At 44.5% G+C, this 25189-nt stretch overlaps 1 protein-coding gene across 1 annotated transcript in view; it reads left to right on the top strand.

Annotated features, from left to right (window-relative positions):
- ADAMTSL1 (ADAMTS like 1) overlaps positions 1 to 25189 on the top strand; it is a 796153-nt gene that overhangs the window by 194016 nt on the left and 576948 nt on the right. The window contains exon 3 of the mRNA XM_086961466.1: positions 20747 to 20792. Coding sequence (XP_086817592.1) covers positions 20747 to 20792 — 46 coding nt within the window. The remainder of the gene's footprint in view (positions 1 to 20746; positions 20793 to 25189) is intronic.

Here is a 25189-nt window from a genome sequence, read left to right as displayed (position 1 = left end):
AGGAAAGCCGAGTGCCTTCCCAGTGTGCTACAACGCCAGGATTACTGCAGAGCAGGTTAGTGTTGTCTGAGTAACAAGTGCAAGTGATTATGAGGTGAGTTCAGTGTCTTGATTGTGCCCAAAAATGATTTTATTCGTTGACCAACCAGACACGGGTAAAAATATAGTGAGCAATGTATGAGCTGGATAGATTGATCAGCCATGTTTCACTGTGTGTGGTCAACATGTTTCTGCCTATATGATGCTAATGACTTGGCATTCTTCAGGACCAAAGTGTGGACCCCCGCTGTATGAGCGCACTAAGGCTCACCCTGACCAAGAGGTCCAAAGTGTGACCTGCTGTTACTGAGGGATCCTTCTTATTGGTAGGAACCCAACATTTATATGTGGGGTGACCATTAAGCATGGGCGAATTTTGCGAATTCGCGTTCCGCAAATTTGCGGATTTGTGAACTCGCAATTCGCAAAATTCGCGAAGTCGTGCGAATTTGCGAATTCGCTGTTTTTGCCAGTTCGCGAGGGTGTTGTACAAGTTCAGGAACGCGAACTTACTTGTGTGGTCATAACGGTCGCGACCATGTTGTTTCTACGTGTCCAGCCTGTTAGCGACCCTGTAGTTCATCGCAGCCACCCTCCGGTTCATCACTGCCACCCTCTGGTTCTCCAATGTCACCCTCTGGATCATCACTGCCCCCCTCTGGTTTATCACAGCACCCTCTGGTTCATCGCGGCCACCCTCCGGTTCATCACTGCCACCCTCTGGTTCTCCAATGCCACCCTCTGGATCATCACTGTCCCCCTCTGGTTTATCACAGCACCCTCTGGCTCATCACTGCCACCCTCTGGTTTGCCACTGCCATCCTCTGGTTCATCCCTGCCACCCTCTGGTTCAAGGCTGCCACCCTCTGGTTTATCACTGCACCCTCTGGTTCATCACTGCCACCCTCTGGTTGATCACTGCCACCCTCTGGTTCATCCCTGCCACCCTCTGGTTTGGCACTGCCATCCTCTGGTTCATCCCTGCCACCCTCTGGTTGATCACTGCCACCCTCTGGTTCATCCCTGCCACCCTCTGGTTTGCCACTGCCATCCTCTGGTTCATCCCTGCCACCCTCTAGTTCAAGGGTGCCACCCTCTGGTTCATCACTGCCACGCTCACGATTGTTTTTGGGCTGATGAATGAGTCACTGAATTTGAGCTTCAACTAGTTCCAGCGACCATTTGTGTGTTACTATGCAATCGCCCTGAAGGGCGCAGGGGTCCCTTGAGTGAGCTGTCCATCATAGTGGGTAAATGGCGGGAAGACGGTGCACACCGCGAGTGTATGAGAGGGGCCAAACGGGCTGGGCTTCCATGCGAGTTCACATGCCTCTTGTGTGTATAAAACAAGGTCAGAGACCGATCAGAGCAGCAGATCAAGAGAAAGAAGCTCCTGGTCACAGGAACAGCACGAGGATTGCACTCGTGAAAGTCAAGGATGCAAAGGCCTCTATGCAACATCACAGCTGATTTTCGACGGTAGATTTGGGAAGAAGGCACACCTGCCCAGCCTCGACGACGCTCACGATTGTTTTTGGGCTGATGAATGAGTCACTGAATTTGAGCTTCAACTAATTCCAGCTGCCATGTGTGTGTTACTCTGCAATCGCACCGATGTGCGCAGGGGTCCCTTGAGTAAGCTGTCCATCCATCATCCTGTAACAATTTTAGGATGGCGCCGGCAAGCTGCCAGCGCCATCCTAAAATAGTTACTAAATTAGCTTCATCAGGAAGCACTAATAGATAAAATAAAGCAGGTGCTCGAGCACCTGCTTTATTTTATCTATTAGTGCTTCCTGTTGAAGCTAACTGAAGCTAACTTAGTAACTATTTTAGGATGGCGCTGGCAGCTTGCCGGCGCCATCCTAAAATAGTTACAACTTCAAGCTTGAAGGCTTGAACTTTTGCCCCCCGGATCCGCCGCTCGTGGATTCGCGGATTTTCGGTAAATTCACGGGAGTTTGCGGATTGCGGATTTACCAAAAATCCGCGAAATCCGCGAGCGGAACGGATTTTCCGCTCACGCTTAGTGACCATTAATCACACCATGGGTCTCGGGAGGGGGGTGGTGGCTAGTAGGCACACCGCCGGCAAAGCCAAGCACCCGCTTGGTACTTGATGCAGCCCTCAAATTACCAGACCACGGTAGTATTAAAGATACTATAACATCACATAGCAAAAGTAAATTTATTTGAGGTCATCAAACAGACTTCTCTTAGTACGTAAGGTGGATATGTTGGATGCCTATAGAGCCATAAGCACCAAGGTTGTCATTTGCTTCTTCTCTAGCACTGAACAATGGTGTAGAGGTTTATTTGTGACACCAGAGAGGCACCTCCTAAATAATGCATGTTTCACCTTTGCCGCCAGATTTAGCGAAGGGAGAGAAAGTGATTCCTTAAAGGTTGTAGAAGGAGACATATTCTCCAGGGAGTCTATCTCCAATATCACCAGAGCCTAAACACATCATTGCATAAATGCCCATGCTTACGACTTGTTTTTTTTCCACTGAGAGCTAGTCCATGATGAAACATGATACTAGATGACAAGGAACAAGGACCGTCATCCTTTGCTGCACTCACCTGGCCAACTCCAGGGCAGGTACAGTCTGGAGTTTTGTTACCAGCATTTAATTCCCCTTCGCCCAGGCATATCCTCACCACGGGCTACGCATGGAAGGTCGCTGAAGAGCATCTCATCCATTTGTTTGCACTGTTGCACACATCAATATACCACCACCAGTGCTACTCCGAGTAGTTCTCTCTGCAATATTTTCAGAAAACATGTCTTTTTTTTTACAGGAACTGCATCAGGAAATGCTTATCTGACAAATGATGGTGGCCTTTTTGAATAGTGACCCTGCAGTTTGTTTGGGATTGACGTATGCACTGAGGCGTAACATAGTGCACCCAGTGTTCAACTCAAGACCCTGCATATCTGTACATTTTGCATAGACGGGCATCATTTTCTGTAATCCCTGTTGGAGGGCCGCAGAGAGCATTATCACAGATCGCAACCTGATGGTGCAATGGGGGTAAATAGATTAAAAACAAATTACCCAAAACAAACATAGATAAATGTAGGAAGCTGGCTCTTTATATACTAAACAAAAACAGTTATGCTGTGCAAAGAGTCTAGCTATCCCTTATGAGGGGTAGTGTTCTAGCAATCCCAAGGTGCTCTATCTAGGGGAGTGTGGCCGAGCAACCTTAGGCTTATCAGTGAGTAGTGTTAGACATCTGTTACACACACACAGAGTCAGTAAATAATGCACACACTCAAAAAGGAGATCCACACCAACTTAGAAAAATAATATTTCTTTTCATATATATTTTTAACACCAAGAACTTTGTTTTAAGATATCCCTGTGTTGAAATTATACGCAGATACACTTGCATTTGGTGAGTTATCACGGTTTTTCAGTATACATAAACACACTGGCATTTGTATTGGTAAAGCGGTAATGTTATCAGATAGAAACATATACTGCATACGGGTACTTAGCAGTGACTTAATAGACTGTCCTTCTGGATTTAAGGTAAGCATGGGGCAAGGTCCAAGGCAGAACCAACAGGTCACCTCGGTCAGCTCCGGAGCGTCCAGGTGCTGAGGTGCGTTACAGTTTTGGATGCCCCTTTTAAATCAATGGGGAACGATCTTGCTCTGATTAAATTAATGGGGAACGATCTGGTCCGAAAGAAGCTGCAAGTAAGGACGGGAGTGCTAATCCACGCAAACCCATGGAGGGCTAAGCCCTTGAGGGTCTCAGGCATGCAGATATACTGCTGGCCCACTGGGACTTGGGCTGAGGGGCTAGTGCGCAGTGGTGCTTTCTCCAGCAGGGTCGTACTGCGGGAGTCACTCACAGTTTTTGGTTGCCTGCTAAAACAGAATGCTGGTGGGGACTGGGGAATCAGTCCAGCCAAACCCAAAGTTGGGTTCAGCTGTGGAGGGTCTCAGGAGTCCGTGTACACTGTTGGTCCACTTATCCTCAGATTGTGGGGCACAAGTGCAGTGGTGTCTTCAGGCATCAGGTCGCAGGGGTCCAAAGGCTCTTGCCGTTCCTACTTTCCTGTAGAAAGAGGCTGCAGGCGGGCCCTGGGGGGCCAGTCCAACTAAACCCAAGATGTGGCTCAGCTCTGGAGGGTCTCTGTGCGTCAGGGGCACTGTTGATTCACCACAACTCAGGCCTGGGGGCTCCTTTGCAATGAACCATCATCTGGCGGGGCCGTGCTTCAGAGGGAATTGTGTTGGTCTTTTTTATTTTGGAGCCTGCAAATGTGCAGGCAGGCAACTCTGTTCCAATGGTGATGTTGCTGGCCAGTTTAAGTCATAGGTTACTCTTTCTAGATGACCACTTCCTGTGGGAAGTAAGCATCACCGTGTCTTAGAGTTCCTTATTTCCCCACCCACATGATGGTGGAATTCTTTCTATTGTGTTCACTCCAGGTAGCCCACTGAAGGGGTGGTTCATTCAAAGGCAACACGCCTCCTTGCATAGCTAATTTCCCACTTGTCCTGGTGCCAAATTGGCCTCAGGGCAGGGGGTGGCATACTCCAGGTTTGGGGGAAGCCATGCTTGTATATCAAAGGGGGTGTGCTCTTTGAAGCTCCCTGCCTTGACATGCTAATTTACTAGCCGTCTTGCTGAAGGAGGTGACAACACATCCTGCCAGAACAGGCATTGTTTCTGACTTCTGAGAGCGGGACTCTCACCTCATAGGGACTCAGAAACGTATTTCTGGTGGCAAGCTAGACAGGACCAGTCAGCCAGCATAGTAGAGGACTATAGGGTTTAAAGGGTACCTCTAAGGTACCCTCTGGGTGCATGTATTAATAAATCCATCACTGGAATCAGTGTGGGTTTATTAATATGAGGTGTTTGATACCAACCACCATATGTTTCAGTGAAGCCATCGTGTAGGTGGGTAACTCGTATTGACCAGTGCCCAGCACATATTTTAAGATGGCTTCCCTGTTCACTTGCAATATCTAGTAATAGAATTAGAAATCACAGGGGCTTATCTTCTCATACAGATATGTCCTCACATAAAATATAATTCAGCCTTCCTTGGGGCTCAAAGGCCTTCTGTAGTAGTGACTTACTTATATTAAATGCTGTTGCTTTTGTATGACACACCGGAGTTTGTCATGTTATGTTTTCACTTCATGGTTTGCGCTGTCTGTGATGGCTGTCTATGTGGAACATGTGTGTGGGTCCCTTAGGGTGGCATAAGATATGCCACAGCTCTTAAGGATCCTCTTTACTAACCATGGTCTAGGTACCACGTGTACCAGGCATTTACTAGGCACTTACAGAGGCGCTAAAGTCCTTTGCCAATTGTGTTACAATTAGACATCACATTGTTTAATGTAGGTCTGGTTAGCAGGCCTCAGTGCGCTGTCAGAGTTGAAAACCAGCATTCAGTATCTAAAAAGGGGCAAAAAGTGGGGGGGGGGGCAACTGCAACAGAAACCCAGTTTCCTATAGATAGTTTTTGACAACAAGCCATTCTAACACATAAAACATTTTAGAGAACACTACCAAGATGCATCAAAGGCTTGAGCTCAGTCTTGGTGCTTACGCATCCTTGAGGTGCTTAATTTGTGCCAGTGGAATCCGGTGCTCAGCACCGGCACTTCATTTTCAACACTGGCACATATGGCGGTCTCATGTGGCGAACTTTGTCTGATTTAGAAATGAGCACAACAGTTGTTTACTAATTCAAAAGTCATTACAAATGGCTAATACCTTGCGTCCCATCTAGTCTTGTAGCTTTGGGGCCTGGAAGAGTCTGAATTGTCACACGTGTACGAGTGTGATTATTAGAAGTTGTATCGGTACTGTCTTTGGCAGCACTGGCAAGGCCAATGGCTAGTGCCAGATATGGTAGTCTCCTGATGAGGGCCCTGGCAGTTATTGTTTTACAAATTAAGCCCTGATTACAACACAATATCTAGGAGCGGTATTGATTAAGTATGCTTTAAATGAATCCACATCTGGCTGCATGCTGAAGGGTAATTGATGTTCACTTGGATATAATGATAACATAATAGTTCATGCGTAAGTGAAAGCTCACAGCTATAGCTTGTAGTACAAAAGTAATGTGCCACATATGTATTTTGGGAATTTATTATGTGAAATTTGTATAGAATATAAGGCAGTACTTTTGCAATATATTTTTTAATGAAAAATTGAAGACACAAGTTTCAAAATATGTTCATCTCCGACTAGTGGATTGCCTAGAATCCTATAATATAATGTGTATTGGGAACTATCTCATGTAGTTGAAACAATATATTTGTTGTCGCTGAATTAGACGAAGTGATGGGTGGAATACACCTGCCGTTTGGTATAGTTGAAGACAGACTGACAATCCCAGCCCTCAACCACTGGCACCTGTAGTTCCAGCCCATCTTTCAGAGTTTAATCTGTCACGATTTGAATCTGTAAGCAGCAGGTCTTGAGGTGGGTCCTTAACCCGCCGTGCTACCTTCTTGCCTCTAGGTGAGAGGCAGCAGAGCCAGAGAAAGACAGTAATGTCATTTATTGTACTTCAGGTGCAAATTATTTTGATGCAGTAAATGCAAACAAACATTTTTTTCCTAAATGTCATCTCCACACCAGTTACCACTTGTGACACTATCTTGAAATTAATTGAAAGCGTATTTGATTTTCGGAAGCAAATAATGATCAATTGTCCAGGAGCAGACCTTACAGCTGTTCTTTGGCATTATGGGCACCACAGATCCGTTAAGTTTATTTATCGACATCCGCTGGCTATGGTCTGCAACCTTTGCCCTATGTTTTTTTGGAAACATCAGCTTTTTAATATTTCCCAATCTTATATTTTCTTTTTCCTCTGTTTTTTTTACTTCTTTATGTCATATAATTATGACTCTGTTTTCCGTTTTGAGTTCACAAGGGGTTGCCACTCCCTCTGGGAAAGACACATTTCCTGTGGTTTCATGGTTTTCTAACGCTGCATCCTGTGGTTTTGTCCTGGAAAAATAAAACATTGTTTTGTGTGTCAAGCTCCCTTTGGGTTTTGTGGCTTCATAGCGGTTTAAACAATATACGTCACGTTTAACGAGTTAAAGAGATTCGTTTTTTAAATTCGAACATGGAAATGTATGAACCTGGTGCAAGTGTTGAACTGGGACAAAAAATAAGCCCGATCATCAAAATAAAAGTGACCCACATTAGCGAAGCATATAGTTACACAAGTGGTAATATCAAGGAAATCAACAGTAAAACCCGGCCCACCCAGCCCTAAATCAGGCCCAAACTGCAACAACAAAAAAGCCCACACACTGATCTGTCAGACCAGCCCACCCGGCACTGGCTGATTTGCCTATAGGCCAGTCCCACCCTTCCCGGTGCTTTACTCGAAGAGCCATCTTACCAGCCTAGGCCATTGTGGAGGCTGCCATAAAAATATAGCACTGTAGACATTATTCACCAGGGGCCCTGTGGATATGTTGCAACTGCTTCTTACCATCTCAGCCGAAGGTGTCCCGAGATGATGCTCATGACCAGGGCTTTAAGTGGGATGAAAAAACTGGGGGGTCTCTCAAAGGGGTGTGGCCACTAATTAGGGGCGTGGCTTTTAAACACTTGCGCTAAAAATTTGTGCTTAGCATAGTGTGCCGCCCAACTTGTATTTTGCTGTTTCTGTCATTGCATCCAGATATGTGATACAACAAGTAACATCATACCTACAACAAGTAAGGACTATTGGCTTTGTCAATGGTTATTAGTTGCATAAGATAAACAAGCAGCAACTATATCTTGTTACATATAATATTGAAAAAGCTTCCAATTAAAGCCCTGGTGACCCTACCACAATGTTGCTGCTCTTGCGTTTCAGAAAGAGAAGGGAAATCCAGAGAGAAAATGACTCTTTCTAAAGGATGTCCCTTCCCCCACAAAGCTCACCAGTAACTTCTCCACTAGTGAGAAGTGAGCAGTGTGGGCAGCGCACATCCATGTGCTTATTGCCTCGAAACGGGTCTCTATCTGGGTGTTTTGCGCCCTGGCACTTTTTTCCGGACTGCAGTGACAGTAAACTGCTGTCTGTGCAGTCTGGAAAAAAAACGGACGGCCTGTGCCAGGGCTCAAAACAAGGCCTCTTTTAAAAAACTCCCCGTGCTCAGACCCCTTGAGACCCGGCCCACTTAAAGCCCTGCTTATGACTCACATTCTTACCACAGAACTACAACCTGATTTAGTTGGTTTGAGATCAAAAAGAGATTGTCATCCCCAACCTATCCCTACATTGAGAACAGACTTAGCTTTCGATTTGTACATTCTGCTTCCAGAGGCCCATGACCTGTACTGTTGAGCAATGTCATGATTTCAGTAAACTTACTGCATTGCTATCCTGATCTCTCGCTGGTATGCTTGTTTAATTTTAGTGATTTTAAGTCATTTAGGATCCTGTTTTTGTTTTGGTGGGAGCGGGCATTTTCTCATCGGACAGGATCCCGCTACTAACCTGATTGGCCAGTTGTAGGGATCCCATCAAACTGATTTCAAAATCACAGACCTGAGGCACGTCCATGGATCCTATATGTATGGCCTCCTGCATATGCATAGCAGGGCACTGAGGGACTCATTACTGGTGCTTTTGGATCCAATGTGGGGTTCCCATTGTCTGGTGCTGTGTTTAATTACAGCAGTCCTCTATAGGATCGGGGTCATTGTGGCCACAGAAGTGGGATAAGGAATCTATCACGCTTGTGCATGCACAGTAGACCCTGAGAACGCCACAGATGAAGGCAGGATAATGGTCTGGGGTACCCTTATCCCAGTTTGATGGGACTCCCCGGGATTGCAGCTCCCTCTACACTGGTAAGGCAAGATCCCCAAAAAACCCTAGGCTTGGAAAAATATCTCTGTAGTTGTGAGGTCCCGCTCCAGTTTCAATAGCCAACATTTCCACTTCCGCCTGGTGGAGCTGGAAATCAGTATAGTTCAAGGACAATTTTAAGATGTCTTCAGGAATGGTTCTGCCCTGATATTTTATCTCTCTGCTAATTTAAACCATTCTGCTCAGTGGAAACTGTTTAAAGGCCAGTCAAAACCAATGCTTTGCATAATAGAGCAGTGAGAATATTTTCGCAAATGAGACCCTGCATGCTGGTTGGTATCTCCGATTCATGCACTGGCTGCCGATGGATGTCCACCCCCAGTATTGAGAGGTTTGTTCAGTGGTATACCGGAAGGTCGTATGGCTACCTTATGCACGGAGAGGTTGAATCAGCAATATATGGGGTGGCACCATATGTTTGTTGGAGGTGGCATCTCTTTTCGGGATAAAATTGTGCCCAAAAGAGTCGATTCAGTTCATGTACCTTGAAAGCCACAACATAGATTAAAGCGATTACAAAGGTTGACTTAAGTATTGTCCTTCTAAACACAGAGCTTGAGAGTCCTGCATCAATGTGACTGGTAACATACATGACAGTACGATTATCCCAAAAGTAAAGTAAAATTACTATTTGAAAATGTGGCTCAAGTATTGATGACAAATACTTGGAATATAATTATCATATACCATTCAAATCCTATTGATGCTCAAATTTAGGCATTGCTCCGTTGGGTCTGGTACCAGAATATCATAAACAAAATATCATCTGATACAAATATTGTGTCCTAAATACTGTTTACAAAAACATTAACCTATTGCAGTTCATAATAGAAAATACAAACCCAATGGGATGTTATTTTTATAAATGCAATTTAGGACACACTATTTCTGTCAGGCAATATTTTTGCTAACAATATTTCGACATACAACTGTTGCGCTATCATGGTGATCCCTCCCACAGTACCCGGTACAACCCGTGTTAGTGAACTCTCTTTATTTAGTCGTGGAAACCAGCGCAGCCTACTCATGCCATGCATGCGACCAAGCACTTCAGAGGATCACGCTCATTGTGCACTGAGATTGTTCACTGCTTCTCTATCCCACTGACAAGGGAGATACTTTCCTTTTTTAGATCACCACGATAGACTTTTTTTTTTTAGAAATCTTTTTATTGAAATTTTTATGAAGTAATGAAACATAAAAAGGCAGTGCAGCACAATCACATGGCCTATGAAGGGCCTTACATCATTAGATTCATCCACAAGGCTTTTTTTCAAATATAAAGTCATAAAGGGCACTGAGTAATTCGGAATAATGCATTGATAATGTTGTTTGTTTTCAAGCACAATTTTCCCTAAGTCTCCCAAGGGACTACCCCCCCCCCCCCCCCCCCCCATCCCTCGAAATGATGTTCAAGGGGACCAGATTTCCCTGCAGTTCCGTGGGCAGCCTCTACCCACTATAGACATCATGTGTTGTCTGTAGGCAGACCTATTGTTTCCAATGTATGACCAGGAGCACTGGAATTATGTGGCAGAGGAAGACCAAATTATGCGGCAGGGTAGTCATGCAGCAAGAAAAGGCAACATATGTAGCACATTTTGTGCTAGTATTACTTCATTATTTTGTCATTTGTGCTCCAGGTAACCCTTTTTGTCTAAAGATTCAAACCTATTGGTGCCAATTCAACTCCAAAATAGAACAATAGGCAACTGAAATATGACCAGTCAAACTTTGCTAAGGGCCTTTCAGTACACAGGAGCACATGTTGCCATGTTTTTTGAAACTTTTGATCTGTTTGAGCTAGAAATAAAAATTCTGTTAAAATCTAGAGATTATGGATTATGTGGCAAATGCAGCAAATTCCTACTCTTGCAAAAATCACTGCACCTGCAGAATCCCATAATTCCAGTGTCCCTGTGTATAACTAATACTGGGCTTTTGATCATCAGCTCATTGCTCATGGTTGGATGACGTTTTTCTATCTCAGTTTTCTGTTCTTGATTCGGACCCTTCCTCCCAATTCTTGTGTTTGTCCTGCACAAAAGTAATTCAGTATCACAGTGTTCTGATTGGATGAGTTGTCTACTTTTACTGCATGCCTCAGGGGACTACCTTTTTTATTCAGTATTCAGTAAACCAGGAGAGTGTGTGTGTTACCCTGGTCTCTTCCCCAACTTTTTCTATGACTCCCCACTTTTTCTCTGCATACTTCCTCAAAAAGCATTGGCAAAGCCAATAGCTAAGCCTTTTGAAGCTGAAACCTATTGGCTTAGCCAGTGTTTCCTTCTCTAAGGTCAGCAAGCTCCAACTCTTATGTTGGGATTCATTCCTGTTTCTGCCACTTCACCGGCCAGTCCCACTTTACACTGCTGTAGTAAACCATATTTAAGTTTGCAAAGTGATACATTACTGATTTTAATGCTGAATTGAGCAGCAAAGAAGGAAGCACACAAACAAAGGTGTGGCACAGGGTGGGAAGCAAACGTAGGAATATCTGGGGAGGCGATTGAGAATCTGTGTTTACAAAAGAAAATGGCCTACTTTTTATGAACACCAATAATCCTACTAGATTGCTATCTGGCCTATGCTGGGACGAGGGCCGTCTTAACAGTATTATAGGCCCCGAGCAAAGCAGTGTAATGGGCCTTGCCTACACAACAACTCACAGAAATAAACATGTTTAACAGAAAATGTGTGTTAAATTCTGGTCTGCATGGTGCCCCTATGCTCGTGGGGCTCCCGGGCAACTGCCCAGCGTGCCCATGCGTTAAGACGGCACTGGCTGGGACCATATCGCAACCTCACCACCTTCACTCCTTCACTTTCAAGACACCAGTCAAATACTCAAACATTCCACAAAACAATTTATACAAATCCAACACACCTGATAAAATGGTCTCACTCATCGAAAAGGTGCATTCAGAGTCACACCCATCATAGTACTCTTGAGTCCCAAACGGAACATAATCCATTTTTCATGGAAACTACTGAAAACAAAATATTCTAACTAGTTGTCAATCCCTGCCTGCATAAGCCCAGTATTACTGTAAATCAATGCATACCAATGTGCAAAATGGGTCATCTATGCTTCGTTCTATTCTTCAAACCTCTACCACCTCCGTGCAGTGAAGTGACATCATCATTATCTTAACAGTGACATATAAACAACAAAGCCCAAAAAGAAAATACAGTATAGCAGGGGTATCAGCCAGCCTGTTTTGGTTCTGGTGACACTTACCTCACAATAAGGATTCTAACAATATTCACAACAGTACCATGTGAGTGGAAGTACCATTTCTGGACACTACTACCGTTCATAAATCAGGCTATTACAAGTCTCTGTCTGCGGAATGGGGAATAACAGACAGACATGGAATTACTGACTCGAAATATGCATGGGGTGACACCATTCCAGGGACCAATCCGCTTCCATTTACCGCCTGCTTTCAGCAGGTGGTACACTGAAGAAGGTGGAGAGGTGAGGGTGGGATGTAGAGAGTTTGGAGGGTACTAGAGTATAGTAGAGGCTGTGGGTTGGAGATGGGGGAGCAGTCCATGCTCCCCAGTGCCATAGAAGGGAATAGACTGACATCCGGGGCTGTGGGCCAGTGCTTGCAATGAAAGAATCATGTCATTTTTAAAGACCCGATTTCGGGCTGGACTATCATAACGTCTGAGGAGGTCCGATATCCTGGTCAGGTCAGATTGATTGCTATCTAGTTACAAGTCTTCCGATCAAGTTGAATATTTCATTTTGCAGACATTTAAATTGTGTTCTGTATGTACCTGTGCCATATTTCTTAGCAAGCAAGGGTTCCTGTGGGAAGCCATTGTACTGCCTTCGTACTTAACTATCAACATGTGGTTTTGGCTGCAGTTTTGAATCCTGTACTAATCCATACCACTTGCCCAAACTCTCTCCGAAAGTAGATTAAAATTATCACATAGCCCAATGACAGAAAAAGTTTGAGTCTCATTGTGCAGAAATGAATCCCTCGTCGGCCTTTCCTAGCTGGGTCTTTGGTTCTCAAAGATTATTCACAAGCTTTCAGTGAGCGGCTGTAGGATTAAGTACCACTAATACAAGGAGGAGCCTTGTCTAAGGAGGTCCAGGGTGTTCTTGCTATATTGTAGCTTCCATGTTAGAGTTCATGATCTTCAGCTTGCAATAAGCATAGACTCGATCTTCCTCGAAACCATGGCTTGAAGATACCAAGTCCAATTTACTCTACAAGGTCATACTAATAGGTAGTCTGTCAGCCTTTTAGCTTTGCCACTGCTTGTTTCGGTTTACCATTGTTTTTGAAAAAAAATATTTTTTAAGACAACCTGATACCAACTCTCTTTTCTAAAGAAAGTCAAAGAGTTTCTTTCAGTAAGAGACCTCAGGACTGCTATTCAATCTCTCCTACTTTTGCGTCTGGGTGATGGTAATGACCTACTCTGTAGCGTCCCTGACTCCACATTGGCACTACTTAGGGGTACCTTACATTTCTCACCACGTCTTATCCGGGGCCTGACAAAATATGACCACATCCCGCCCATCCTGATGGAACTCCATTGACTTCCCTTGCTGGTCCACACCATATTCTAAATCAGCTGCATAATTTAGAAAGCCATCACGACAATTCTCTCTCTAATCTTGCAGATAAATTCACTGTTTCTGGTGGTGCTTGACACACTAGCAGTCGAGTAAGCATCAGACTACAGACTAAAAAGCGTAAAGATGAAAAAAAACAAGACAGCCTTCCCACCAATCCACCTAAGGACTGGAACAACCTCCCTGTAATCATTAGGATTGTCCCAACGATGCTCCAATTTAAGAAAGAGTCAGACTCCTCTCTTTAAAGAATGCTACATCACAGTGCCTTAACCGGCTGCAACCCAGCTTCCTCTCCTTTTACTCGTGGTCTTTATGCTTGTGTTTGATAATGTACAGCTCTCTGCTGCCTTTTGGCTAAAACTACCATGTACCAGCCGTGGCCCGTGGAGGGAGTTCCGTGGGGCGGTAAGGTGGGGCGGCGGAGGGGTAGGGTGGAAGGTACTAAACACCGGAATATGGATAATTGGAGGTAAGTAAACAATTAAATAAATAAAACGGATTTCGTATCGTGCGCTGCATTGCATTTTGCGCCCAGCATTACTGTAAATCAATGCATACCAATGTGCAAAATGGGTTTTTGCAATGCAGGGCGCACAACAAAATTCATTATTTATTTAATTGTTTACTTACCTCCAATTATCCATATTCCGGTGTTTAGTGCCCCCCACCCTGCCCCTCCCCCGCCCCACCTTACCGCCCCTACGGAACTCCCTCCACGGGCCGCGGCTGCCATGTACATACTAACATATATATACATACATACTAGGAGTCCCAAGAGACCTGCCTCGCCAATATTCATGAGGCAGGATTGAGGCCTGCTAAACTTTGCATATGGATCATATTCCAGAAATAGAGGCCTGTGAGGCACAACATGTGTCCATCCTTCCCTGGAATATTAATGTAGCAGCCATTAAGACCCTGGTCCTTACAGAGAGCATTACACTGACTGCTGAAATGGAGCACAGAAGAGCATCAGTGGAGGGGTATGGGAGTACCTAACTGCTGGCCTATGCCTGGCAGAAACAAAGAACATGAAAGTGAAATGCCATAGAACAATCTATTTTACAAATATTTGGCTACTAAATCCGCTGTCCCACTACCCAGTGTCCATGTTCGGGCCCAGTGCAGTAATGCAAGACTCCCACATTGGTATCGGTACTACTGTGATGCGGAAATGCAGGCCATCATAGGTTTTCAACTAAAAAATGGGGAATATCTACAAGTACCAGTCTGGTCCGCCTTAAGTTTTTCCCCATTCCCAGTCTCTTTTTCACCCACACTTTTTGCCTGCTTCTAGCAGATGAAATACTAGTTTCAAACAAGGGAATCGCCATACATGCACGAGCACTGATAGGAAATTGTGCAAAACATGCACGAGTTTCAAGTAAAGTGCTGAGCGATTCCAAGAGGTCCCTTTAAGCAACGCTTGCGCGCTGCATAGCGAGACCTAAAAAGAAGCTGTGGCAGACATGCAAAACTTGTAATTCCTTTTGCCAGCCAAATTGGAAATTACTTGGCCCTTACAGAACGCTTTCTATCTCATCTTAGGTACTGCTAGAACTTGAGACAAAGCCTGACAAAACATAACCAGAAATCAAAGCCAGAAAACCAAAATATTTTATAAATGTATCAGTACTGGTTCATATACCTACGAATCGAAATCACTTTGTGATGTGGCATATGTGGCCATGTACCAAGCACTATCTTAGCCCACCGCTAAGGCCTTCTGGCCCCTCTAGCCATTTTTGTATTGGTCTGTCCCATGATTCTTGTGGCTGTATAGAGCAGCCACTTTGAAACGCTGCCCCCTATACAGGTTTGTAGTATTTGGTGCAATGTGAGCTACACGAATCTTTGGAGTCATTACAAACACTAATACTTCAGTACCCGTCTAAAACACGGAAACAAACACTTCCAGAACTTTCATTCAAGTGATAAAATACGAAAACCTGCCTCTCAGAAGACAATCTCCCACAAGCCCGTGCTTTCCACGTGAAGAATGAGTCTCTCCGGCTGAAGAATGTGGATGTTCCCCCAACTACAATAAATACAGTTGCTTGGCCGGAGTGATGTTTTGATAGCACGTGCTACGGCACATCTGCGCCGTGGAGCAGGCCTCGCGCTTCTTTCGAACGCTTGCAGCCTGACCACGACCCAGTCATCTGGAGGAAGGCGAGCTCTTTTCTGAGGCATTTAAAGGCAATTGAGTCATAAATCACATTGAGAGATTAGGCTCATATCTTCGAAATATTGCAGTTGGTGTGAGTCCAAGCAGAGCCGCGAGGCTCTCTGCAGCAAGGTTTGGATTAGGCAACCACTGAGCTGATCCCAGAATGCGGATGCATGCCGAATAAAAACATGCCACTAGCGGTGGGGTCAGCAGGGTGTTGGCTAGCATGCTTATGTCCCTCTGAGGAGAGGAGTGGTAAAGAAAACCATACTCCGTTAAAAGGTGCTAACCTAAGACACGCAGGGCCTGATTCGCAGAGGGCTGGCGGAGGCCCCGCAGTCGTGGGGGCAGTAGTTAATTTGTGATAAAATAAGTGCTGGGGCTCTCGTCAGGACTCGTCAGGAGCCAGCTTGCACCAGCCCATTGCTCCTTTTAGCGCCTCCTATAACAGAACCAACTACTAACCATGAAACCCTACAAGTGGGGAGAGGATGTGTAGTAATGGCCATAGCTGATGACTTTGGAGCTCGAGAGCCAAGTTCGAGTCTCTGCATAGGGTGAACATCCTGTGATTCTGGGCACTTAATTTCCCCGTCCCTACCAAAAAAGAACGTGTCCTGAACTGTTGCTCATGAAATGCACTCCTATACATTTGGGTCGAGTTCAAGCTATAAGCGCCGGTGTAGATGATTAAGTGTTGGTGCTGAGCACAGGAAACAATTGGCTCAAACTGAGCACTGCATGGGGAATTTCCACACTCTGGACGGAATCTCTGCAATGAGAGAAGCGGCCCTTTGTGAATCAGGCCGTATGTATTTGTTAATTGTCATCTTACTTAGTAACATATATGGGCATACTCACATAGGTAAATTCAATCAAAGGTAGAAGTTTAGTTTGAATTTACATTATTTGCGCCTGCCAGGAATTCACAAAGGGATTCAGCGGAGGTGTAAGCCCTTTTACCGGTGCAAAGCTCTTTGCAACAAATGTAGAAATCTCATTACTTGTACATTCTACTCAAGGTGTGGGATTTATGGTACTCATAGGTGTTCCAAAGCACGGTCCACCTTTAATGTTTGTGAATGTCCTCAAATGATATGTTGGTGAGTATTCAGAAACTTCTAACATTTTCTTTTCCATCAGAACCAAAAAAGCACGGATGCACCACACCACAACACACAGTTCAATAAGGGCAGTTATAGAGTTCAAATTCAGTAAGTAACGAGGGAAAGGTTCCTTAGTTTAATCTTTTTATTCTTTTACGTAGAAAATGACACAGTACAGCCAACGCATTTCGTCCCAGTGCAGGACGTCTTCGGGGCGCTATATGGGAGATTCAAAAAACCTCCATATATAAAAGAGGGTATAATAAGAATGCTGCGTACGAGGAAATGTGTTTGTCCGGCAGAATAAATCAAACACAAGTCTAGGTCATGGTTAGTCACAGAGAGTAAGGTCAGTGTATGATTTCGTCTGCGTACTACGCAAAGTCAGATTCCAATAAATTAGCAACGAGATGGAAGCCGTCCAGGTATAAGTGACGGCGAAGCACAGAGAATATAGCAATCGACCCACCAATATGAGGTAAATAGGCGATACCGTCCACGTATTGCGCAGAATTCAATTCCAATCTACAAACTGTTCAAACAGTAGGTACAATCCATCTATGTACAGCTTCTCAGGCCAGGTCCTTTAAGGCTAGAGGACCAGGATCGCAATGTGATAGTCGCAATCAAAGAAAATAGCCCCCAAACACATCGCAGTAACGGAGCTGGTTCTAATCAGTTAAGTTCCTGAGGGAACAAGCACTGTGATGGTGGGTGCTGTTCGGTGTGCAAACGGACCCCTGTATAGACGGAAGGGGCAATATATATTTTGCGGAGTAATATTAGGTTAGGTGCTGGCATTGAGAATGTTCCACTGTTAGTCCAAGAATGTATTAGTATTTTCCTTTCCATCCTTGAAGAGCTTGTGTTTTTACTCCAGCCAAGGGCTCACATAAATCCCTTTCGAGTATGAAAAGGGAAATGGATAACTCTAAAATTTGGTTGGGTATAAGAAAAGGGATTTCTCCACAGGGAAAAATATTTCCACTGAAAACTCTATGCAGAGCGAAAGGTATCCTGATTGGAAAATCACGATTTTCCGTGGTATCTCCATGAAAATTGTGCCAGCCACAGCTTCCACGTAGATTCCAATCAGATTTCATGAATTCCACAAAGTAGTAACACAACACTCAGCTGTAGACTTAAAAATCTGACAGTAGTCTTACTACTATGTTTGTTAATTGGGCACGTTGTGGGTTTTTTTCTCGCCCAAAATGATTCACTCACTATGGTAATGTGTTAGTATTTTCAGTGAGGGGTATGTAAAATAACAACTCTCACAGAGGATTCCCATTTTTACTGTAACTGTGCCAATTTTTTGGTATTGCATCTTGACACAAATTTCAGACCACCTCCCTCAAGTTAGCCCTTGACTGATTACTCAAGCAATACAGATACAAAGTGGGCAGAATGTACTAAGTTTTGGTTTGCTTCTTACATGATTTATAGGTTGCGCATAAGACAATGCATGTGCTGGTTGTTGCAAAACCTTTTGTTAGCGTAGAGTGGGGATAGGGCCAGATGTACAAAGCTAACGTTTTGCATTCAGACTGCCTGTTTTTGCTGGCCTTTGGACTTTGCACACTTTACCACTGCTAACCAGTGCTAAAGTGTTTGGGCTCTTTCCCTAAAGCATGGTAACATTGGCTTACACTCAATTGGCCTGCTTAATTCACTTGTAGGTCCCTAGTACATTGGCTTACACTCAATTGGCCTACTTAATTCACTTGTAGGCCCCTATTAAAGTGGCACTACGCGTGCCCACGACCTGCAAATTAAATGCCACCAATGGGCCTGCCATCAGTGGGCCTGCAGCACTTATTGTGCCACCAACGTAAGTAGCCTTCAAACATGTCTCAGGCCTGCCATTGCAGAGTCTGTGTGCAGTTTTCAAATGCCATTTCAACCTGGCAAAGTAAACCTTTTGCCAGGCCCGAACCTTCCTTTTTAACACATATAATTCACCCCTAAGGTAGGCCTGGACAGCCCAAAGTCAGGGTGCAGTGTATTTAAAAAGTTGGACATGTACTTTTACATTTTACATGTCCAGGTAGTGAAACCCTCTTAAATTCATGTTTCACTACTGCAAGACCTATCACTCAGATTGGATAACATTGGAGTTACCTTATTACATTTTGTAAGTGTAATTTCCAAATGGGAAGAGATGGACTGTTCATTTTTGATGTCTCTGGAATAAAAATTTAAATCCTAACGTATGGTGAAGTTGGATTTTAAATTGCAATTCTGAAAATGCCACCTTTAGAAAGTTGGCATTTTCTTGCTTTAGCCCTTTGGTGCCTGCAGCCTGTCTCTGATCACCTGACTAGGTGCTGTTAGCAGTTTGGCTTTGTGCATTCTTCCTAGACAGCCACACACAATGTGAGCTTATGTGTGACTCGATGGGCCATTACTGACAGGATGGGAGAGAGGAGATGGGCCCAGCTACACTTGAACCTGAATAGGCTGTGTCCCTTCTCCACACAAAGCGCTGCATACCCTCTGTAGTGAGTCTGGAGCCAGGGTCAGAAAGGCAGGGCATCTGTGCACTTCAAAGGAATGCCTCTAGAAGCGCAACCCTACTTCAAAGGCACAGCTGTGTGTAAAAGAAGAACGTCAGACACCAACTCTTCAGTTCACTTGTGGACCTATGGCTACTCTGCTATCAAGAAGGACTGCTGTGCTGCTGAAGGACTGCAACTATGCTAGACTGCACTCTGCTGGACTCCTGCTTTCCTGCTGCCTCCTGCCTGGGTGAGAAGGACTGGGCCTGCATCCCTTGAACCAAAAACTCAGAGTGACTCCAAGGGCTAGTTAGCTGGCCTCCTGATCTGAAGCCTCCTGGACAGAACAGGCTTCCAACAGCCTTGCTTCTGCACCTGGACTCTGCCATCTGTGAATCTACCCTGCCGAGTGGTGCCAACCCAGTCCTGAACCCTTGGAAGTGGGCCTAAGGTACTAACCAGCCTCTGTGAATCCAGCAGAGCTGACATATCTCCTCTGCTACATGGGTCAAACCCAAGCAGAACTGCCACTTACTGCATGGAATGGACTCTTCGCAAAGACCCGCCTCACATCCCACTACTTCAGTGAAGGGTCTTGCATCCCTCATCGACAGCAGCATTGACGTTGATGCCAGTCTCCGCATTGCAGCCTCACAGCTCTTCTGAACCGCTGCATTGCCCTGACTGCTCACCGCATCCTCAACGCCAGAACATGCATTGCAAGCCCCATCAATGGGATCCTCGATTATGGCACGGGCCTTCGCTTCTTATCCTCACTGCATCTCGGAAACTACACATCGCTTCAACTACATGACGCATCTTCTAAGCAGGTCCTCACAACGTTCCACAAATCAGAATTTAAGGTATTGTGTTCAGAGGGTCTAACTGAGTCCCTGTAGCTGGCCAGTGCTCCATTGCGGTGGGGCTGAACTTGTAAATTTGTCCCGGTCTGGTGTAGCAAGAAATCAACAGTTGGCACTTTGTGCTACTTGGGGCTATTTTCTCAAAAATTCTAAATTTTAATATCTCCAGTTCCACTGTTTGGATGTTTGTCATTTTGGTCTTGCTTTATTTATTAAATTAAGCTTTATTTTTTAACCTGGTGTGCAATGTATTTGTGTGGTATTTTCACTGTTCCTGTTTGAAGTGTTGCTCAAATACTTAACACATTGCCTCTAAATTAAGGCTGACTGCTCTGTGCCAAGCTACTAAGGGGCTGAGCACAAGTTAATGTGGATTTGCTTGTGGCTTACCCTGACTAGGATTGTGGTTACTGCCTGACCAGGGCTCTCACCCCAGTCAACCAGTAACCCAATCTCTAACACTTGTCCTTTTCCAAAGTGTTTAACAAATGAAGGCAGAATTGAAGGCGGAGTATTTCTAGTTCTTGGGTGCATGCAATTTTATCAAATGACCTATCAATAACAAGTTCACCATTTCTTTTTTTGTAGAAGCTGTGAAGGACGAAACATCAGATACAGAACTTGCAGCAACGTGGTAAGTTTATTTTATTGTTATATAATGATGGCTGATGAAACAAGCCTAATTTACACTGAAGTTGTGTAATGTTCTGAGCATCAACTATTGCACAAAACAATCAGCCCGAAGCAAGACATTTGGGTTGATTTATTTGAACACTACTTCATTGTGCAATGCTGTTATTAATCTTCACAAATTATCAATTTTTCTTACAATGGCTAATATGTGTTTAGAAAGACTCTATCGTAGTTGATTTCCAAGTCATATGTGAGCCTTTGTCTGGGAGTTGTGCAAAGCCAGTTTTATTTTTTCAGTTTCGGTCATTTCACAACTATTTAAATTATTATATTACTACAAGAAGCTCACACAAAGTATCTGCTTTATTAACGGGATTGTATTTTCCTAACCCAGACAGTGGATGCACCCTCAATTGTCCTGATCATAGCTCGAGATGAATGGCATAGGGGGCAGAAACATGTCGACTTCTTGTCTCTGTCTCGGGAGGTCTGCAAAGCCAAGCTTATTTTAGCTTCTAATTGTCATTTCACAACTATTTAGATTATTATATTTTTACAAGAGGCTCACACACAGTAGTTACTCCGTACAGGACTGCCTTTGCCCAACTCAATCAGTGGAAAAGTATAGATGGGGCTCCCCCAAATCTTCTGAAAACAGATCAAGTTGAATGGCACAGGAAGCAAAAACATGTCGACCCCTTGTTAGAATGGTGTGTGAACCACATATTTTTAAATCTTTGTGAAAGAAGTCAAAGCAAAGAAAATGCATTAGTATAGACCAGCCGCAGCCCATGCAGGTAAGGGCAGTGGGGCAGGTGGAGGGGTTTCAACGGATGATGACCAGGGAAAATGAAATAAATAATGAATTTCCCCTGGTCATCGTCCGTCGAAATCCCCCCTCACCCAGCTCCACTACCCAACCGCTCTTACCTGTACGGGCCGCGGCTGGTATAGACCTTTCAATGCCATTTTATTATGTATTATTCCTAGTTACACACTGAATCATGTTCAGGTGTGTACACCTCATGTACAAACACAAACATTTTGCTGATGAGTTTATCAAAGAGTGGCAGGATCAATCAGTCAATTAGGGTTCTTATAGAGCACAGGTAATCACCCGTTAGGGTCTCAAGGCACTCGGGGTGGGATCTGCAGTTCTGTTGAAGAGCCAGTTCAGTCAAAAAGCCGGGTGTTGAGGTCCTTCCTGAATTGAGACAGTGAGGGTGATTGCCTGAGATGTAGAGGAGGAGAGCTCCAGGTCACTGCAGTGAGGTAGAAGGATCTTCCTCCGACTTTGGCCTTGTGAATCCGTGGGATAGTAACCAGGGCCAAGTTGGCGGTGCAGAGGTGTCTGGTGGGAGTGTAGAAGGAGAGGCTGTGATTGATGTATGCAGGTGTGCATGAGGAGCCTGAAGGTGATTCTTTTGTTGATGAAGAGCCAGTGGAGGTTTCTCAGGTGATCGGCGATGTGTCTGTGGCGGGAGATGTCCAGGATAAGTCTTGTGACAGCATTCTGGTTTCTTTGCAATTTTTGTTTTTGGTGCCGACATAGTCGAGTTTGCTGCTGACGAGCGCCAGCTGACTATTCTTCAGGACTTGGTAGGGATCCACTTGAGAATCTTTTGAAGTGTGTGGATGCAGGAGGACGAGATGGTGTTGATGTGGCGGTTAATTGAGAGCGAGGAGTCAAGGATGAAGCTGAGGTTATGTGCATGGTTGGTGGGTGTGGGGGGCTCCGAGTGCTGCGGGCCACCAGGAGTTGTCAGAAGCAGAGGGGGTTGTTCCCAGGATTAGGACTTTGTTTTTTTCGGAGTTGAGTTTGAGGCAGATGTTCTTTATCCAGGTGGTGACTGCCTTCATCCTATTGCAGAAGTTGTTCTTTACGGCTGTAGGTTCGTCAGTGAGGGAAAAAATCAGCTGGGTGTTGTTAGCATAGGAGACAATGTTTAGTCTGTGGTTTCTGATGATGGCTGCCAGTGGGGGTCATGTAGATGTTGGCGTAGCTAGAGATCCATAAGTGGGGGGTTGCGTGATGATGTGTTGATGTCTGCGGAGGTCAGTGGTGGTGTCTTACGGAGGGCAGTGTCAAGTTGATCTTCAGAGACCTTGTTCCAGCTTTTGCACGGGTCGTGGTGGGTGCAGTGGTTTTGGGTGGGTTTGGTGATGGAGAAGTTGCTGCAGCGGTGCTCAGTCGGTCCAGGATAGTAAAATTGTCTCAGTATTGAAGCTCCAAAAGTGGGCCTCCGCATATTAGGGACAGGTGTTGCAAGAGCCAGGACTGACGATAATGCAACTGTTACTAAAAATAATGTATTTTGTATATATTCTTGTTGTGAAAACAACAATGACGACCATAGAGGTTAATCAGCCATAAAACCTGTACGTAATTTATGCAGAAAGTTTCCAGTGCTCTGCACAACAACTTAATTGTCTGCACCGGTGCTAGTGTCAGTCCACTTTATAGTGGCGCTATCTTTTTAATTTTGAGATGAGCACAACAACCGTGTTTATTAAATCAATATGCATTGACAATAAATAATTCTAGAATAATAGGGTATGGGTTGTGTCGGCTGCAGTCACTGTCCGAGAAGGGCCCTGGCACTTAATTTTTTTATAAATTAAGCACTGCATAAAATACAGGTGGTACATCCAAACTTAGCTCGAGTGGTACCCTATTTTACAAAATCAGTGTATTTTAAGAGTAACTTACAGAGGAAACTTGCCAGGCCAAGATTTTGAGAATCTGGGCAAATTGTATAAGCCCCAAAGGTTTAGCAGTGATTACATTGTATGCCTCACTAAGAAGGCACTGCCTTGATGGACCCATGAACTTCTTTTTGTATGAGGTTCATGTACGACCACTTTAGACTAGTGGGGTACACACCTTTTCCATTTCCAAACTGTAATGCTTCGGGTTGCTAAGAATATATTCTCTTCTCAGTATAACGATCTCACAAGAGATTACCCCGTTTGTTAATAGTATGTGTTTATCCATCTTTTGTGATTCCTGATTGAAAAAACAGAATGAAAGTCTGTTGAGTTGGGTTTTAATGTTTATTAGTACTGTGCTGTACATACACACAATTTACATCGAGTTGTATTGCTCTTGACTGTTTTGTTTTAAGGCGGAGGGTCCTGCAGCAATTTATTGCCAGGCCCTGCAAAATAAATTAAAATATATTTTAAAAATAGGATCAGGATGTGGTGAGAGAGGAGGATAGAAGAGCAGGTGAGGGTGAGAGAGTGTAGGTGAAGGCTTTGTGGGGCTTTGGGCCCACAAGGCTTTGTGGTGGTAAAATAAACATAAAGCTGAGTTGGGGTGGGAAGAAGCAGTGCATGAGTGAGCAACATACTCGGCGGGGGAGAAGCACACAAGAAAGAAAGCAACATTGAGCACAGTGGGTGGGGGAGTTTGGCAGGGAGGAAACAGTACATGAGAGAGAGCAGCACAGGAGGGAGAGAAACACGGAGGGTGGATATTTTGTGGGGGTGAAGCAGAGGGGGGAAAGAGCTGGTACTATCATAGAGTACCTAACCAAAAAGGAAAATAAACTCTTCTAAAAGTGAGCATTAGAAGTATATGAGTCAGCCTTTCAAAGGATGGTAAGAGGCTATGCTCCAGAAAAGTGACAAACACATGAAGAAGGGAAGCCATCAAATAAGAAGCAGGCAAATGTGAGTGATACTAAAGCCAATCAATGATATGCAATAATTGGGCAGTAAGCCCAACGTAGATTCGTAGTAAGTCCACAACAATAACTGTTTTGCTACCAGATAGCTTGCGATGTCTGATAGGCCAGACTTAACAAGCATTTACAATGCAACGGTCTCGCCTTTGCAAAAGTTAGAGCTATTGGCATTGTAAATTACAAAATTGTTATTTATGTGTTGGTTTCGAAAACAGATAAATAAATGGCATTGTCATTTACATTGCCAATAGCTTAATCTCTCGCAAATGCGAGACCTATTGCATTTGCACCCACACACACACAGAGCCACACACAGCCACACACACACAGAGCCACACACACACTGAGCCACACACACACTGCACTGCACATTCCTAAACAGCTGCGCTAACATCCTATGGGTCGCCAGAAATGTACAATAGCTGCTTAAGAGGCACCTGCAATTACATTCCCTGGGTGTGTAAAAGTATTTAATGACATTTCCACAATCGTAAAGAATCTAGAATTATGCAGTTAGGCTTCCTTGTAAACTTTGACATTGGTAGTCACACTGTCAGCGTAACGGGATATATACAGCTACATACTACAGGGACATTTACACACCTACGTTTCCTGGCAGTGGAGGTTACATCATCTAGTAATTCTAGTGTGTATACATGTATGGTAACATTCCACAGTCATTCCCTTGTATTAAGACAGCTGGGACAGT

The sequence above is a fragment of the Lissotriton vulgaris genome, chromosome 3_1, assembly GCF_964263255.1.
Source record: "Lissotriton vulgaris chromosome 3_1, aLisVul1.2, whole genome shotgun sequence".
Classification (NCBI taxonomy): Eukaryota; Metazoa; Chordata; class Amphibia; order Caudata; family Salamandridae; genus Lissotriton; species Lissotriton vulgaris.
The sequence above is the reverse complement of the archived record's forward strand: the minus strand, read 5'-3'. Positions and strand labels throughout refer to the sequence as shown.